Below are 15,581 nucleotides of genomic sequence, written 5' to 3'. Positions count from 1 at the left end.
AATCAGTTACACATACTGAGTTAGGAGCTGGCTATATACACTAGAAGTATGATAAAACTTTTACCAAAGACTTCTTTCTAAACTATTCAGATCCAGTTTGTAAATCTACATTATTTTTTCACATATTGATTTTAAAACCAAAAGTCACTCGTGTTCTAATAAGAGTTCATTGTATGTTAATATTTCAACTTTGTACTTCCAATTTAGTAAACAATACATTATGACTGCTACAATAACGTATCAGAAGAAAATCTAACTGAAAAAAAATGAACTGATTAAAAGGTTAAAACCCGTGTTAACTGGTTTTTATGAAACTAAGAAAGCATGACTTGCCTAAATTCTTCTCTAAAGCCATTCTTCATGACATTGCTATTGGACAAGTTAACTCGCTGCACTGCTTCAGAGCACTCCACATGCATTTCACTAAGGCTGACATGCCCTCCAGGTGCCAGCCTTCTGCACAGGCCGCCCTGGCCGACCCTCCTTTCCCAGATGAGGAGACCGAGGCTTGTGGGAGAAGACGGCCTCAACTAAAGCCAGGTAAAGACGGAGCTGCACTGATTATCCACACTTACTGCATTCTGTGCCTACTGAAAAATTAGGAACAGCAGCAACAACATATATCATCATGATTCAACACAAAGCAAACCCCCAGAAATCTCAAAAGACCAACAAGAAAATTGGTCCTATCTTCTAGAAGTTAACAGTGTACATCAAGAAAAGTCACAGAAACCTACGGGATTCACCAGGTGTCAGCACATGACACCCCACAGGCTGAATCTGGTCCAGCACCTGGTTTTATAAAGTAAAGTTTTACTGGAACGCAGTCACATCTATTCATGGAAGAACTATATTTAAATTGCCTTTGTGCTAAAATGGCGGAGAACGGTAATTACGACAGTCTGGACTATAAAGTCTAAAATATTTATAAAATATTTGGGCCCTTTACAGAAAAAGTTTGTTAAGCCCCGGTATATATCAATTCTATATAACAGAACAGTAACTGTACAAATATATAAATAAAATCTAATCTTGTAAACTAGTGAGAATACAAGTGTTTTTTTAATAAACATGGCTGTTAGGTTAAAAAAAAAAAAAAAAAGACCCAGGTGAAAAAAGTGGGAAGATTTTGTGAATAACTTAGTGACAGTGAACTAAGACATCCAAGTTGATTCTAAGGCTTCTTGTTTGAGACCAACATTTGTTAATAAGAGCAGTGTCCTACCTCTGGTTCTGTTTTTGCCTCTTCTTTAGGTTGAGCCACAGGGCTAGCTGGCTTGACTTTCACTTCTGTCTTTCCCTGTGAGCTCCTGGAACCCGCCACGGCCCGCGAGGGTGGTGACGCGCTGACGATAGGTTTCACTTGTGCTGAGGGCGTGGCAGAGCAGCGGCTGCTGCTCATTTCTATCACGTGTGACGGCGCTATGGGTAATTCACGCAAATTGCTGTTCCTTGGCGCAGTGGGCTGCATTTGCTGCATGGGCCGCTTGCTTACATTCTGAGAAGTTGTATTCTTTTCACAAAAAGAAAGAGATTCTAATTTTAAGTGGAAACTTGGCAGAAGGAACATTAAAAGGCACATTATTAAATAAAAACACAATCATTCTAATTAGTAAATGACTTCTTTTGGGGAGCAGATACTTTTTTCTCATACTTTTTTTCTCATACATAAATGTCACCTGATCCATGTGGCAGCATGCCTCATCCTAATGTTAACAACTTCCATTGGTAAAGTTGTCATACTTGCCTATAGAGAGGCTCCTCTTCATAGAAATTACACCAGGCTGATCTTTAGCAGGTGCTTCAGTAAAGGGACTGACAGTTTTAAAAGAATTAAGACAGCCAAAAAACCACTCTATCTGCCACCAGAGATCAACAGGATTCACATGCTACTATTTTACCTAGTCACTTAAATTTAAGCTGGAACAAGGAAAGAATCAAGCATTAGGTCAATGTCCTAAGAAACATGACCCCCGGGAGAAGAAAGGTGCCAGAACGTTTTACTCGAGAGGAAATGCTTAGTCATATTCATCCTGGGGATTCTTAAGAGAGAACCAACACCTGGAGGAGGCAAAGAGAACACGAGAGAGCTGGAAGGGGGGAGAGGGGGAAGCAGGGGGATCTCCGAGGTCCTGCAGGTCAAATATCCCGGTGCACGAGGGTCATGAGAATAGCCTACCATTATTCTAACAAATGAAACCCAGGTTATAAAGCACCCTCTTCTCAGATTTAGAAATCTTTTCTTACTGTTCACAGCACTTTAGTTGCAATGTTTACTTTAAGAAAGAAAGAGGCAAATATCAGGAAAACTGAGATTCCAAGCAGCTAAGTGACATGATTGAAGCTCAAGGGTGAAAAGGAGACAATACTAAAAGAAAACCGACAGGCGAGAACCCTGACCACTGACCACACTGTGTCTCTTTTTCTAAAAACCAAATTACAAAGTCTCATATATATTTAATGGAGGCAAGAGCCCTGACCACTGACCACTAGCCACATTGGGTCTCTCTTTCCTAAAAGCCAAATTACAAAAGCTTCTTATATATATTTAATGGAGGCAAAAACCCTGACCACTAGCCACACTGTGTCTCTCTTTCCTAAAAACAAAATTACAAAAGCTTCTTATGTGTATTTAATGGAGGACAAGGGCAATGACTGTGGCCTTTTATTTTCAGAGCAATACATTGTTTCCCAGTTTCTTTTAATGCATGACAAGTCACACATTTGCTGATGGTGCTTGAGAACACAACCCCACAAATAAATGTATGCTAATCTCCCTCGACTGAGTATAAGCTCCTTGAAGGAAAAGAATTTGTCTCTTCTGTTCACTGCTGTATTTCCAGGACTAGAGTAGCACCTGGTAACAGAACAGTCGAAGTATTTTTCCTGAATTCATTTATGTATTTATTCAGAGACCAAAAAGACAGAGATAATCTATACATCAAAAAATAAGCCACTGGTAAAGGGAAAGTGACTACCACCCAAAAGTATTTTCTAAAGTTACGTGTCTATTAATTCCTGTCTATTGCTATAGAAATATCTAGATATAAGAAAGATGCTTAAGTAAATATTAACACAGTCTTTGAGACACAAAAGGAGTATCTTATCAATTCTTGTAGTCAAGAAAACAAATCACCTGAGTGTTTTTTAAAACATGGATTCACTTCAGAACTATGTACTACACATTTTATAAACAGAAATCATAACTGGAAAATATTCTAACCTACATATTATGCCCCTCAAGTCCCGTAAGTTAAAAGGCCTCCCAGGAAGACACAGGGAAGACACCCCTTGACACTTACATGCCGGAGCCCCTGGCGCTGGGGGCACTGCATCCGGCTGCTGCTGGCCTGAGGCTGAGCGGTCTGTACGTGAGGCCGGAACTGTGGCTGAGACATCGGCATCAAAGGAGGGGGCGGGACGGACAGGTGGTGGTGGTGATGGTGCTGGTGCTGCGGCGGGTGCTGTGGTGGGTGCTGGGGTGGGGGCTGGTGCTGGGGCGGGGGCTGGTGCGGGGGCTGGTGCGGAGGCTGGTGCTGTGGCGGGGGCTGTTGCTGAGGTTGCTGAGGCTGAGGCTGATGCGGAGGGGGCAATGGAGGATGCAACGGCCCCTTCCATTTCCAAAGAAAGAGAAACAACAGTTCATAAATGGTTACACCAGGCATAATCACTTCAATCATTTCCTAAAAAACCTCAACACAAGAAAGGAACTTTCAGCGGTACCAAAACTTCATTTTAGACTTGCTGATGAAGGTAATACTATCTTAAATGCAGTAATAAGCCAGAAGCTATTACCTTAAATTTTATATTTAATCCAGTAATTCTAGGATTGAATTGTCCTAAGGAAAACTAGGTATGCAGACAAACTCATAACTCTAAAGTATGTTCCCTGTAGCACTATGATACTAAAGTACTGAAACCAGTATACACACATGCGACCACACAGACAGCATGAAAGGGAACCGCATACAGCACTCTCAAATGATGGCATCAAAACCAACTCGCTGACATGAAAAGATCAAATGATATGTGACACTGGAGGGAAAAAGCAGGTGGCGAGAAGATGTGCATTTAAAAAAAGACCAAAAAAAAGCTCCTGAATTGTTTCTAGGTAACGAGAGTATTTAATTTCCTTTCTTATATATACTTGAAAATTTCTGCAATGGGGATGTATTAATTGCATTTTTTTAATAAAAAGAAAAATTCTTAAAAACATTTTATCTTCCTTTAACACCCTAGATAATATTCATTTTCCGTTTTTGGCTTAGATACGTATTCCACGTATTTTTAAATAGTTGATTCAAGTTTACCATCGCTATGTATTTTAATAGTAACCCTACAATACAAGAAGAAATATACACTTGGTAAGAAAGATGTTACAGACACATGTCAACCCATGAAGCAGAAGCCGATGGGCAGAGGGCACTCAAGGCCTTCAAATAACCAGTGAAAACCCATGAAGCAGAAGCCGGTCGGCAGAGGGCACTCAAGGCCTTCAAATAACCAGTGAACAGCAACATCTTCCCTCCATGCAAAGACTCTTTTCAAAACTGTCTACTGCAGGAATATAATTTGACAAAGTATTTCCACTGGTAAACCTCTCATGGAATTTTATACAGATGAGCAAATGTATTATCAAAACATGTCCTAATTTTATTAGTAGTATACCCTTTAAAAAATTATAAGTAGCATTTTTCAATTCCCAAAAAATGACATTTTCCCATTTTTTTCTTGTATTAAGTAACATTGTCGAAAAAAGTTGTCTTTAACAAACAGTACATTTGAGACTAATACTCTATTCTTTAAATAACCACAAATTAGTAGACTCAAATAAAAATCTGAAACTTTATGGAACACAAAGCCTCGAAGCTACACATTTTTTCCCTGGAGGTTCGCTCAGGATGCATTACCTGCAGGTTGGGCTGTGCGTGTGTGGGCAGAAACGGCTGTCCTGGGCCTGGCAGGAACGGCTGCCTAGGAGGAATGAAGGGCCGTGTGGTTGCCGACCCAGGCTGGCTAAAGTGCAGAATCCCCACCGGACCTGGAGGCTGCAGGGCTGGTCGTACAGGCCGCTCTCTTGGGAACACTGGCTGCTGTCCTTGCTGATTAAATGCTGGTCCTGGCTGAGTGAATGGTAGAGGACTCTGAGTAGGAACAGGATGGCTACTGTTAAGAAGGGTAGGAGGCGGTGGTGGTGGAGGGGGACTTCGCTGTTCCAGAAAAAGATGGCTCGGGAATCTTGGTTCACCTGAAACTGAAAGGTAACACGACATCATTAACTTCAGGTTAAAAAGACCATGTGCTTCTCAGAAAAGCAGTCTGAAGCACTATCCTACTGTGGACAAAAGTCACAAGTGTTGACAGGTTATGAATGTTTGGAAACAATTCCAGATTTTGCCTCTTATTTCTAGATTGCTTCATTTGTCATTTTCAATACATAAATTCCTCTTGTATATGAGATGTTCCGATTTCAGATACCAACAATGTCCAATTTTAGCATCTGAAATGACAGGCAGAACTGCTACGGTACAAAAACCTGGCATTCCTAACATCTCCAACTGGGAGTTCAATTCAGTTTACAAAATAAATGTGTTTGGGCACATCACCCAATGCAGCTTCTGTTGTTACTCCACACCACTCACTCTTTCTGTACCTCCTAAGAAGAAAGGGTCTCGATCCTGAGGCGGGGGTGGGGCTCTCCACTGGTCCTGGAGAGGGAGTCGTGGGGGCTGGCTGAAACTGTTGGGAACAGGTCCAGGTGTATGCTGTGGAAATTCTGGAGGGCCCTAAAGAACAATAACAACAACAGAGAAACAGAGTGAAGGACAGAAAAATGGTATGTAATTTTTAGAAATATAGACCTGGTTCCAAGTTTTCCTCAAAAATGTCAAGTAACGTGTCTCCTAACAGTCACTGTCTTTCTCTTTCTACACACACACACACACACACACACAGAGTCATGCATCCTTAATGACAGGATACATTCTGACACGCATCCTTAGGTGATTCCATCATGCGAACACCACAGAGTGTATTGTAATCACACACACACACACACACACACACACACGCACCTAGATGGTAGCGCTTTCTACACACCTAGCCTGTACAGTACACACCAGTAGCTCCAAGGCTACATACCAGCGCAGCATGTTACTGTACTGAATACTGTAGGCAACTGTCACACAATGCTAAGTATCTGTGGATGTAAACATATCCAACCCTAGAAAAGGTTACAATAAAATACACTATTATAATCTCATGGAAACACTGCCGTCTATGCAGTCCACCATTAACCAAAACATCCTTACACAGGACATGACCACACATATTAACATAAAAACTGTTACACAACAGGTGATTCTGCCATATTAAATGATCAAAAATCAAAACGCAGCAACTAGAAATTAAGTCAATGTTTTAATGTCATTATAACGCAAGAATATTATTTTTAAGCTTATTGAAATCCATGCAATTATTGGCCTATTTCCCATTAATCCAAAACACTAAATGTCATGACATTTATCTTTTTAAAGACGCTCATCTTTGCTTTTTAACAGGACTGTAAGCTGCAGCTATGAAGCTGCTTCACTTTAAAAGAAAAAAAATTCAATCAGCAATTCCTGACTTAACAGAAAAATGTGAAATGTTTTAAGAAACCAAATTACTACAGAAAAAAATAGTACACAGAGTCCTTTGGATAAAAAAATTTTAAGCAAATTCTTACAGATTAACATTTTTCAAAAACTACATGTTACTAGAACTCTTTGGAGACAAATTAAAATTACTTCCTTTTTCAGTTGGTCTTTCAGGTATTCATGGAGATTTTTTTAAACCACCGTATTGACCTAAGCAGCAGCATAAAGGTAAAGAAATGTTCACCACTTTTTCACTGCTCCAAAAAGAAGTAATTAACTATTAACTATCATCAAAATAATTTTCATTTAATAGCACCTTGTTCTTTGAAACTGAGTCAATATTTCACAACTTTTAAGTATCACTCTTCTTTCTCACACAGTTGCAACACCAATGCCTTGGCCTATCATTTTATCACTAACTCACTGTTCCCTCTAAACGCAACAACATTTTCTAACACTGAAAATGCTCTTCCACAGTGCATTTCCCTTCCTTCTCCCTACAAAAGTCTGTTCTACCCATGGCATTGACAGAATAGACAAAATGAACACTAGTATAAACACCACAAACCCTTAAGATTGTTGGCTACAAAATAATAAAGAAATGTTTAACACACAAATATTATATTTTATAAAAACATAAACTTTAGGCACTTATTGAAACATGTACAACAGAAAGTCCAAAGCTGAAAATCTCGTAGCTTTTGACTTTAGGTGAAATAAGGAAATCCACAGCATACTATTGCCTGACATTAGGGAGTGTCACTTCTCTAGATAAAGACATCAATTAAGACACAATGAACCCAATAAATGTCAGTAACTGAGGAATATATTTGTAAGTGAGAATACATATCATATACATGGTCTTTTACCCCTAATAAATGTGTATACTTTATCATAATGATAATTTGAAAATTCACTGATATAATGCTTTGATGTGGATCTCTTTTTCTGAGAGAGAGAGAGAGAGACAGAGAGAGAGACTGGGTCTTGCTCTGTTACCCAGGCTGGAGTGCAGTGGCGCAATCAGCTCATTGTAGCCTCAAACTCCTTGGCTCAAGGGATCCTTCCACCTCAGCCTCCTGAGTAGCTAGGACTTACAGAGCATGACACCACATCCAGCTAGTTTTTTTGTAGAGGCAGGGTCTTGCTATGTTGCCCAGGTTGGTCTTGAACGCCTGGGCTCAAATGATTCTTCCACCTCAGCCTCCTAAAGTACTTGGATTACAGGCATGAGCCACAACACCTGGCCAATATTCTTGAATATTTAATATCTTTACTTTGCTAATAATATGCTAGAAAAATTACTTCTAATAGCACATGCCGTTACATACTGTTACTTACTACATCTACATGAGGAGTTTCAATGAGCTTGCCGGCTTTCTCCCACTGCCAAAGTTTTTTCCTCTTGTTTTAAAAATATTTTCATCTTTTGTTTGAAGTCAATGAAACACATGGTGTGAGCATGAATATATCTCCTCCAAAATAATATTGTATTCCTCCAGGTAACTTAAATGTTCTATTTATAAAGTATAGCATTAGCATTCCATCTTTAGTTTTGTATATCAATATGATTCTGACATATACAGACAGTTCCTGACTTACAATGGTCCAACTTATGATGGTTGCAACTTACAGCGGCCTCATCCTAATGTAACCCCATCGTAAGTTGCAGAGTAGCTGTGCAAGCATTTCAAAACATGTTTTAAAATAATCTTCAAAACTTTCTGAATGACAATAAATTAGCAATCAAGGTTCTGCATTATTTCAAAAAAATGTTTAAATGATGCTTCTCGGAATGACACGGAATAAAAGAAACAACTGCCTGCCTCTGCTTGCAGAGAGGTTTGACTGATCACACTGTTTCCAACCCACGCAAACTGGCAATGGTGGTTCTGAATAAAAATCCTTTTCCAATTTATCAGCCTGTTTCCTTAAGCTGTTTCAATGCACACTTGACTACACTTATTTCGGGGGAGGAGGCACACGGGACGGGTTTCAAACAGATAAATACAAAAGGAACCAGTAAGATTCATTAGAAGAATTTGCATTGAGAAATGAAAAACATATGGATCAAAATGATGTCACTGAGACACCAAAAAGAGACAATATCACAGCCTGAAACAAGATAATAGTTGTGAAAAGTAAAAATCACTCAAATGCAAACTCTTCAAATGAAAAATGGGTATGACATTTTAGCTTACAAATACGAAATTAATAACACCTCTGGAAACTATGAAAAACCACTTCCAACGTTAAGTGTGGTTATGATAGCTCTCTTCATGTAACTGAGTCAAGATCAACCACAAGCAGGTTTGATGTTGGTTTGCCCAACCACCTAGGTAGGAGTTTGGATGGGGCTGATTTCAATTCAACAGAGGGAGGAGGTTTCTAACACTCTCCCAGCAATGAACACATCCTCAACCCACAGAAGCACGCACTCAGGAGGAGCACCGCCTGCCAGGAATGATCTCAAAAGTGAACTGGACTAGCGCATCCTCAAGGTCCAAGCCAACTCACAAAGAGTGGGTCTGTCGATGTTCTTGAAATTACAGACCAGTTGAAAGACAAACTGGTAAATCTGGCTGGCACTAGTGCAGCCAGGCATGCACTGGGCGTGAGGTGACAGCAGGACTGGGTCACGGAGAAGGAGCCCCGAGGAACAGCTGGCATGAGGTGTGGGCCTCTGTCTGCCAAGTCTGGAACCTGGGAGGTGCTCACAAAGAGACTGACAGAATTAAATGTTCATTCTCTTACTTTTCTGGTAGGTCTTGATGCCTAGTGGGAGTCAGATGAGAAGACTTAAGGACAAAGTCTCAGCATGGGCTAGAGCTGGGGAAGTGGGTTCTAAATCAAGGCTCACGGTCTAGGTGACAAAACAGGATGGTACTAGCAACGTGAATGGCCATTCTTTCTACTTGCCAGGACTCACAGACTTTTATAGCTGAGCAAGCGCTCCTTCACACTCCCTACCGTACAGTGACTGACAACTGCAGGGATTCTTGCAGAACTTAAGGGCCAGTCAAGAACCAATGCTTTCTAAGCAGCCACCTTAAAATGAGGACCGAAGGGAACTCAGGCCCCTGGTCCACTGGCAGAGTCCAGGAATTCCTGGGTATGACACTGTCACCACTGTCGATACCAGGGCCCCATGAACTCATCAACACACAGTGAGGAAGCTAAAACTTATGACATTAAATCACTGGTCCAAGGTCACAACCCTATTTTAGTATTTTTAAAATACTAAAACTTATGACATTAAAAAACTTATGACATTAAATCACTGGTCCAAGGTCACAACCCTATTTTAGTATTTTTATTTTTCTGTAAGTTCACTCAACCATATCAGGGATTTCAATATTCAAGAAAACCAAGTTAAAGCTTCTGCAAGGGTTCATTTTATTTACGACATAATAAAAACTCAGTGGGGGGAGTTTCAACCCACATAATAAGAAATCTTATCAAAATTACTAAATTTGGGTTACAACTTTTCCCCGACTTAGACATAAAAATGGTAGTGTACCCCCAAGTCAGAATGTGGAACCTGGACACTTGTCACATTACATACACACTTTCCCTTTCCATCTCCGGTATTTCCTTGAAAAATTTTCACTCTTACATTTCTGTCTCAGCCAAAATGCAAAATCACTACAGAAAACGGCTTCTCTTGTAACCCTTGATACAGAACCTTTACTTCCTCCTGACCCTGCTTCACTCTCTGGCCGCCTCCCTGTATCAGGAGACGCCTGACACAGGGCCCAGACATACCCAAGCCTCTGACTCCTCTACCCCTGTGGCCAGGCTCCTGAAGGCTGGAACACGAAGAATCCCATGAACTGGAATCACTAAAAGCTTTTGTTTTATTTTAACTGGCTCATCAGTGTCAATCAGCAGTTTTTCACCCGTCCCTGGGCAGCTCCTTCTCTCACTGCCCAGGATAACTTCACACCTCTGAGCACCTTCTAGTGATTCCACCACACAGCTGTCCCCTCTGCCTGCAAGGCCCTCGGCATCCTTGCCGCACTTCCTTCCCACCCTTCTCTGCTTCCACCTGCATCTAAACATCACTTTCTACCATGAGTAATGGACTTGCTGCTAATTTTTACCAACAGTCTATTTGTTAAAAATATATATAAATTCTCACTATTATACATTTGGTCGGATTTTTCATTTAAATATAGGAACAGTATGCTGAAGTAGGACAGAAGGTGAAAGTCGGCTACTGATGGGCTGACAAGCCGTCAGCCCCAACCATAGTCAGCACACTTCAGGGCTCGCAACTCATCAGCTCTATCAGTCACTACTGTGCTAATGAGCTGGCAAAAAAGCAGACATTGGGAGGTGCCAGAGAGAACAGGAAGAGTAAAATGTACTTTTAGAGAAAGGGGGAGAGTCCTCTGAGGCTATTTCCACTTAACCCTTAAACTTTTTTATTGTATTAACAGCTGGAAATCAGCATCACTGGGTGTGAAAATTTTTTATCAATTTACAATTATTTTGCCAATTTTAACAAGGAGTAAAGCAAAGCTTAATGTATCAGTTATTCAGAATGACAGGTAATTACACACTGCCACTCTCCTATCTCGGCTCAGTTTCCCCTTCACCCCTTTCCAGTGTGCCAGTTTCAAGTGTGCAGTTGCAGGGTACACTGTTCCCACAGGACCAACCAGCAGCAGGCAGGCTCCTCCCCAGGTGCAGAAAGAAGGGCTGCTTCTGTAGCTGGCCTTTTGTCACTCAGTTCTCATGCCAGGGAAGTGTCAGTTCTCTTTAAATTTTGCCTATAATTAGAACAAGCTAAAAGAGGTCCTGATCTTTCCATCTTCATTATTTAATAGGTGAAGCCCTAATATTTATTACTGCTTTTCTTACTGGGCTTAGAACTGAAAAACTCCATTTCTTAGACAATTCTGTAGTTCTTCTAAGTTCCATGATTGTATCTTACTGCCATGAATCTCATCCTCAATAGTACAGAGGTCCTCACTTACCCACAGTTTCACTTTCTGGGGTTGAGTTACCCACCATCAATTGAAATCTGAAAATATTAAATGGAAAATTCCAGGAATAAACAATTCATAAGTTTTACACCGTACACCTTTCTGAGCAGCATGATGAAATCTCTTGGCATCCTGCTCCGTCCAGCCCGGGGAATGAAATCATACCTTTGTCCAGAGGATCCATGCTGAAGACACTCCCTGCCTGCTAGCCCATTAGTCACTTGGTCAACATCTTGGTTATTAGATTGACTGTCACAGTACTGCAGAGCTTGCATTCAAGTAACTCATATTTTACTTAATAATGGCCCCAAAATGCAAGAGTAATAACTGTTTTATTGTATGATTAGCTATTGCTGTTCATCTCTTATTGTGCCTAATTTGTAAATTAAACTTTATCCAGGGTATATATGTACAGGAAAAACCATGGTCTCTACTGGGGGTCTTCCAGTACGCGCCCCTCGGATAAGGTGGGCACCACAGCACTGGCCATGTGGCTGCTGCAGCAGGGCTCTTTATAAACCTTCTTTCCCACCTTCCATCAGGCAGCTAATTTCAAGTCCTCAAAAAGATTTTTCTCATTATAGATAAGGCAAAATGTAACTGGGAAAGTAGACTGGCCTCCACTCCACTCTGAGCGGAGAGTCAACCAAGGTTCGATTTTTTACTTTGCCACAGGTTGTGATCAGGGAAAAGGACTCTGTCTTTAGCCCTTTCATCCTTTTCTAAAGGGAAAGAGTTACTGAATTAGAAGAAGAATAAACTCAGAGAGTTTAGTCCACAAACTTAGTTTTCCATAAAATTCCAAGCTACCTGAGAACTAGGTACATCACCTCTTAGGTCTCTAAGCACTATCAGATTCCCTGGAAGATTTCCCTGGAACTTTAATATTGTGATTTTCATCTCTTCCCAAAACTTTCTTTCCTTTAACTGACTATTTACATGCTGTCTAAATGCACAGTCACTGGCATCTGAATGTTACTGGTACTTAACAAAGCCCCCAAAATTCTCTCTCATGATAGTTTTTCCACACTCAGTGGAAAATAAAAGCCTTTAAAATCCATCACTAATGTTTAAGCAGAACTTTATTCTAACTTACAGTGATCCTGTAGGTGCTCAGGCTGGGAAGCAGCACTCATCGTCTAACCTGACAGCTCTCCCAGCCCTGTCTCCATCCCAGCCACTTACCAGCTACAGGCTTAAGCTCATGACTGAATCTGTCTGGGCCTCAGTTTGCTCATCTATAAAACAGCAATTAGTACCCACCTCACAGGGGCAGGAAAGTCCTTAGGACAGTACCTAGCAAATAACAAAAGTTCACCAGACATGTCGTTATCATTTTTACACCTTTTTGTAGACAGCAGCCCAGACTGAAAATATGATATATAGCTTCTGACATATTTCCACGTCTTCTGTCATATTTCCACGTTTCCATATATGGTAAAAACCAAATCAGTATAGATTCCCTGCTTGCATTCTTATTTCTGAGTTCAAATCAGAAATCCCTCATAAAGTACCACCAAGTCCTAGAAACTTTGTCTCTTGAATGTCTCCAATCCACTTCCACTTCTCTCTGCCCTTCAACTGTCGGGTCCGTGAGAGCTGAGACCAGGCCTGTCCTATACATCAATGTGTTTCCATGCTTGGCCCAGTGCCTGGCACACAGGCGGTCATAAATATTTAATGGATGAATGAAATGCCTGTTTGTAATAGCAAGGTATTCCCCGAGCCTCACATTCTCAACCTGGAAGTACTGCGGCATGCTGTAAAACCAGCTGCCCACAAAGCACAGGGAGAGGTGCTGCATGGCTGAATGAAGGAAGGAAGTAACAAAGGTTAGGATGTACTGACCTAGACCTCGGGCAGTGAACTGCCTGAGGCTCTTAAGCTGAGCAGATGTGAAACACATACAGTGCACAAGGACCAAACAGAAGCCAAGATCTGGGGTGATCACTGGTTTAGAGACAGAAAAGTTAACAGAACTGAGTTCTTACATGTATGACAGAATTTTTTTTTTTTTTTTTTTTTTTAAAGAGACAGGGTCTTGCTCTGTCACACAGACTGGAGTATAGCGGCGCGATCACAGCTCACTGCATCCTCAAACTCCTGGGCTCAAGTGATCCTCTTGCCTCAGCCTCCAGAGAACCCAGGACTAGAGGCATAAGCCACCATATCTGGCTAATTTTTAAATTTTTTGTAGAGATGGGGTCTCACTATGTTACCCAGGCTAGTCTGAAACTCCTGGCCTCAAGGGATCCTCCCACCTTGGCCTCCCAAAGCACTGGGTTTACAGGTGTGAGTCACTGCATCTGGCCAAGAGAAATTATTTTAACTCGTATTCTAACTATGTAATATCATTAGAGAAGGACCATGCTGACTGGCTTCTTCACCCTGCAGCTGGGAGAAGAGTGAGGATCACTGGTGGGAGGCCAGAACTTCCATGCTGATAGGGTTTGGCTCTGCATCCCCACCCAAATCTCATCTCGAACTGTAATCCCCACGAGTGGAGGGAGGGACCTGGTGGGTGGTGACTGGATCATGGGGGCAGTTTCCCCCACGCTGTTCTCATGATGGTATGTGAGTTTTCACAAGATCTGATGGTTTAAAAGTGGCACTTGCCCCACTTTGCTCTCTCTCCTGCCACCACGTGAAGAGGTGCATGCTCCCCCTTTGCCTCCTGTCATGATTGTAAGTTTCCTGAGGCCTCTCCAGCCATGCGGAACTGTGAGTCAATTAAACCTTTTTTCTTTATAAATTACCCAGTCTTGGGTATTCTTTATAGCAGTATGAAAACAGACTAATACACATGCTGTCTCATTTAATCTTTATCACAATCCTACAAGGTAGGTATTATGCTCACAGAAATCTTCTGACCATTTAAATAACCTTCACTTAGTATACGGTTAGAAAGTGGCAGAACTTGAATTCAAACCCAGGCTGCCTACCTGCAGAGCACACTGTGAATTCCTTGGTTATGAACAGCAAATGGGGAGGGATTTTTCTCACATTCCCTAATCAGTCCCTAATCATATGTTTTATCATCACATATATAAGTGTAATTGTGCAAGTCTACGTGTGTTTCAGAGTCAAGAAAACCATTAAGTACTACATCAAGTCAAAAGTCAGACAGCCATGGAAATTTCATGGCAGGCTTTAATAAGTAAAAGAAATTATCAGTACTCACCTGATCAATCTACAAGAGCTGCATTAAAGAGGTAAGACCAAAGAGCTATCTAAGATTTAGAAAGAAACCGTTTACTCAGGGTGAGTAAACAAGGCAATTTCTGACCTTGGAAGTTAGTTAAATAGAGTAAGAACGGGAAAAGAAGGATTTGCAAGTGTAGCCTGGAGTATGTACATGCTACAGGCAAGGTGCTGTCTCCTCAAGCAGCTGGGTGAAGGGCAGTGAGGAGGGAGGTAACATTATGTCATCGAGTGCACAGGACTCAAAGAACCTGAAGTACCCACTGACCTCTATAGGTGGAGAGGCTGGCCCAAGGAAAGAGAGCAACTGAATGGTAGATAAATCCAGTCCAATCAGGAAGAAGTCATGACGGCCCATTTTCCAAAATGACAAATGCCCGCATATCAGCCAAGTGGTAGCAGGATAAGAAAAAAGGGCAGATAATGCAAGACACCACTCAGAAAAAAACATTCAGTAACTGATCCGTGAAATACACCAGAGTGAAAAGGGTTGCCTCAGCTGGGGACAGTGCCTCACACCTGTAATCTTAGCACTTTGGGACCCCAAGGTGGGCTGACTGCTTGAGCCCAGGAGTTCGAGACCAGCCTAGGCAACACGATGAAACCCTATCTCTACAAAAAAAGTACAAAAAAAAATTAGCCAGGCATGGTGGGACACACCTGTAGTCCCAGCTACTTGAGGCTGCGGTGAGAGGATCACCTAAGCCCGGGAAGCCGAGCCTGCAGCGAGCTGCGATCACACCACTGTACT

At 41.5% G+C, this 15,581-nt stretch overlaps 1 protein-coding gene across 7 annotated transcripts in view; it reads right to left on the bottom strand.

The window, feature by feature from the left end:
- The window catches only part of RBM33 (RNA binding motif protein 33), a 135,308-nt gene that overhangs the window by 38,011 nt on the left and 81,716 nt on the right, over positions 1-15,581 (bottom strand). For all 7 annotated transcript variants that reach the window (XM_055347518.2, XM_019031288.4, XM_019031286.4 and 4 more), the window contains 4 exons: positions 5,654-5,786; positions 4,911-5,254; positions 3,303-3,611; positions 1,226-1,513 (listed from right to left, as the gene is read on the bottom strand). In XM_055347518.2, coding sequence (XP_055203493.1) covers positions 1,226-1,513; positions 3,303-3,611; positions 4,911-5,254; positions 5,654-5,786 — 1,074 coding nt within the window. The remainder of the gene's footprint in view (positions 1-1,225; positions 1,514-3,302; positions 3,612-4,910; positions 5,255-5,653; positions 5,787-15,581) is intronic.

Source organism: Gorilla gorilla, chromosome 6 (genome assembly GCF_029281585.2).
Source record: "Gorilla gorilla gorilla isolate KB3781 chromosome 6, NHGRI_mGorGor1-v2.1_pri, whole genome shotgun sequence".
Lineage (NCBI taxonomy): Eukaryota > Metazoa > Chordata > Mammalia > Primates > Hominidae > Gorilla > Gorilla gorilla.
This window is presented reverse-complemented; position numbering and strand designations above follow the sequence as displayed.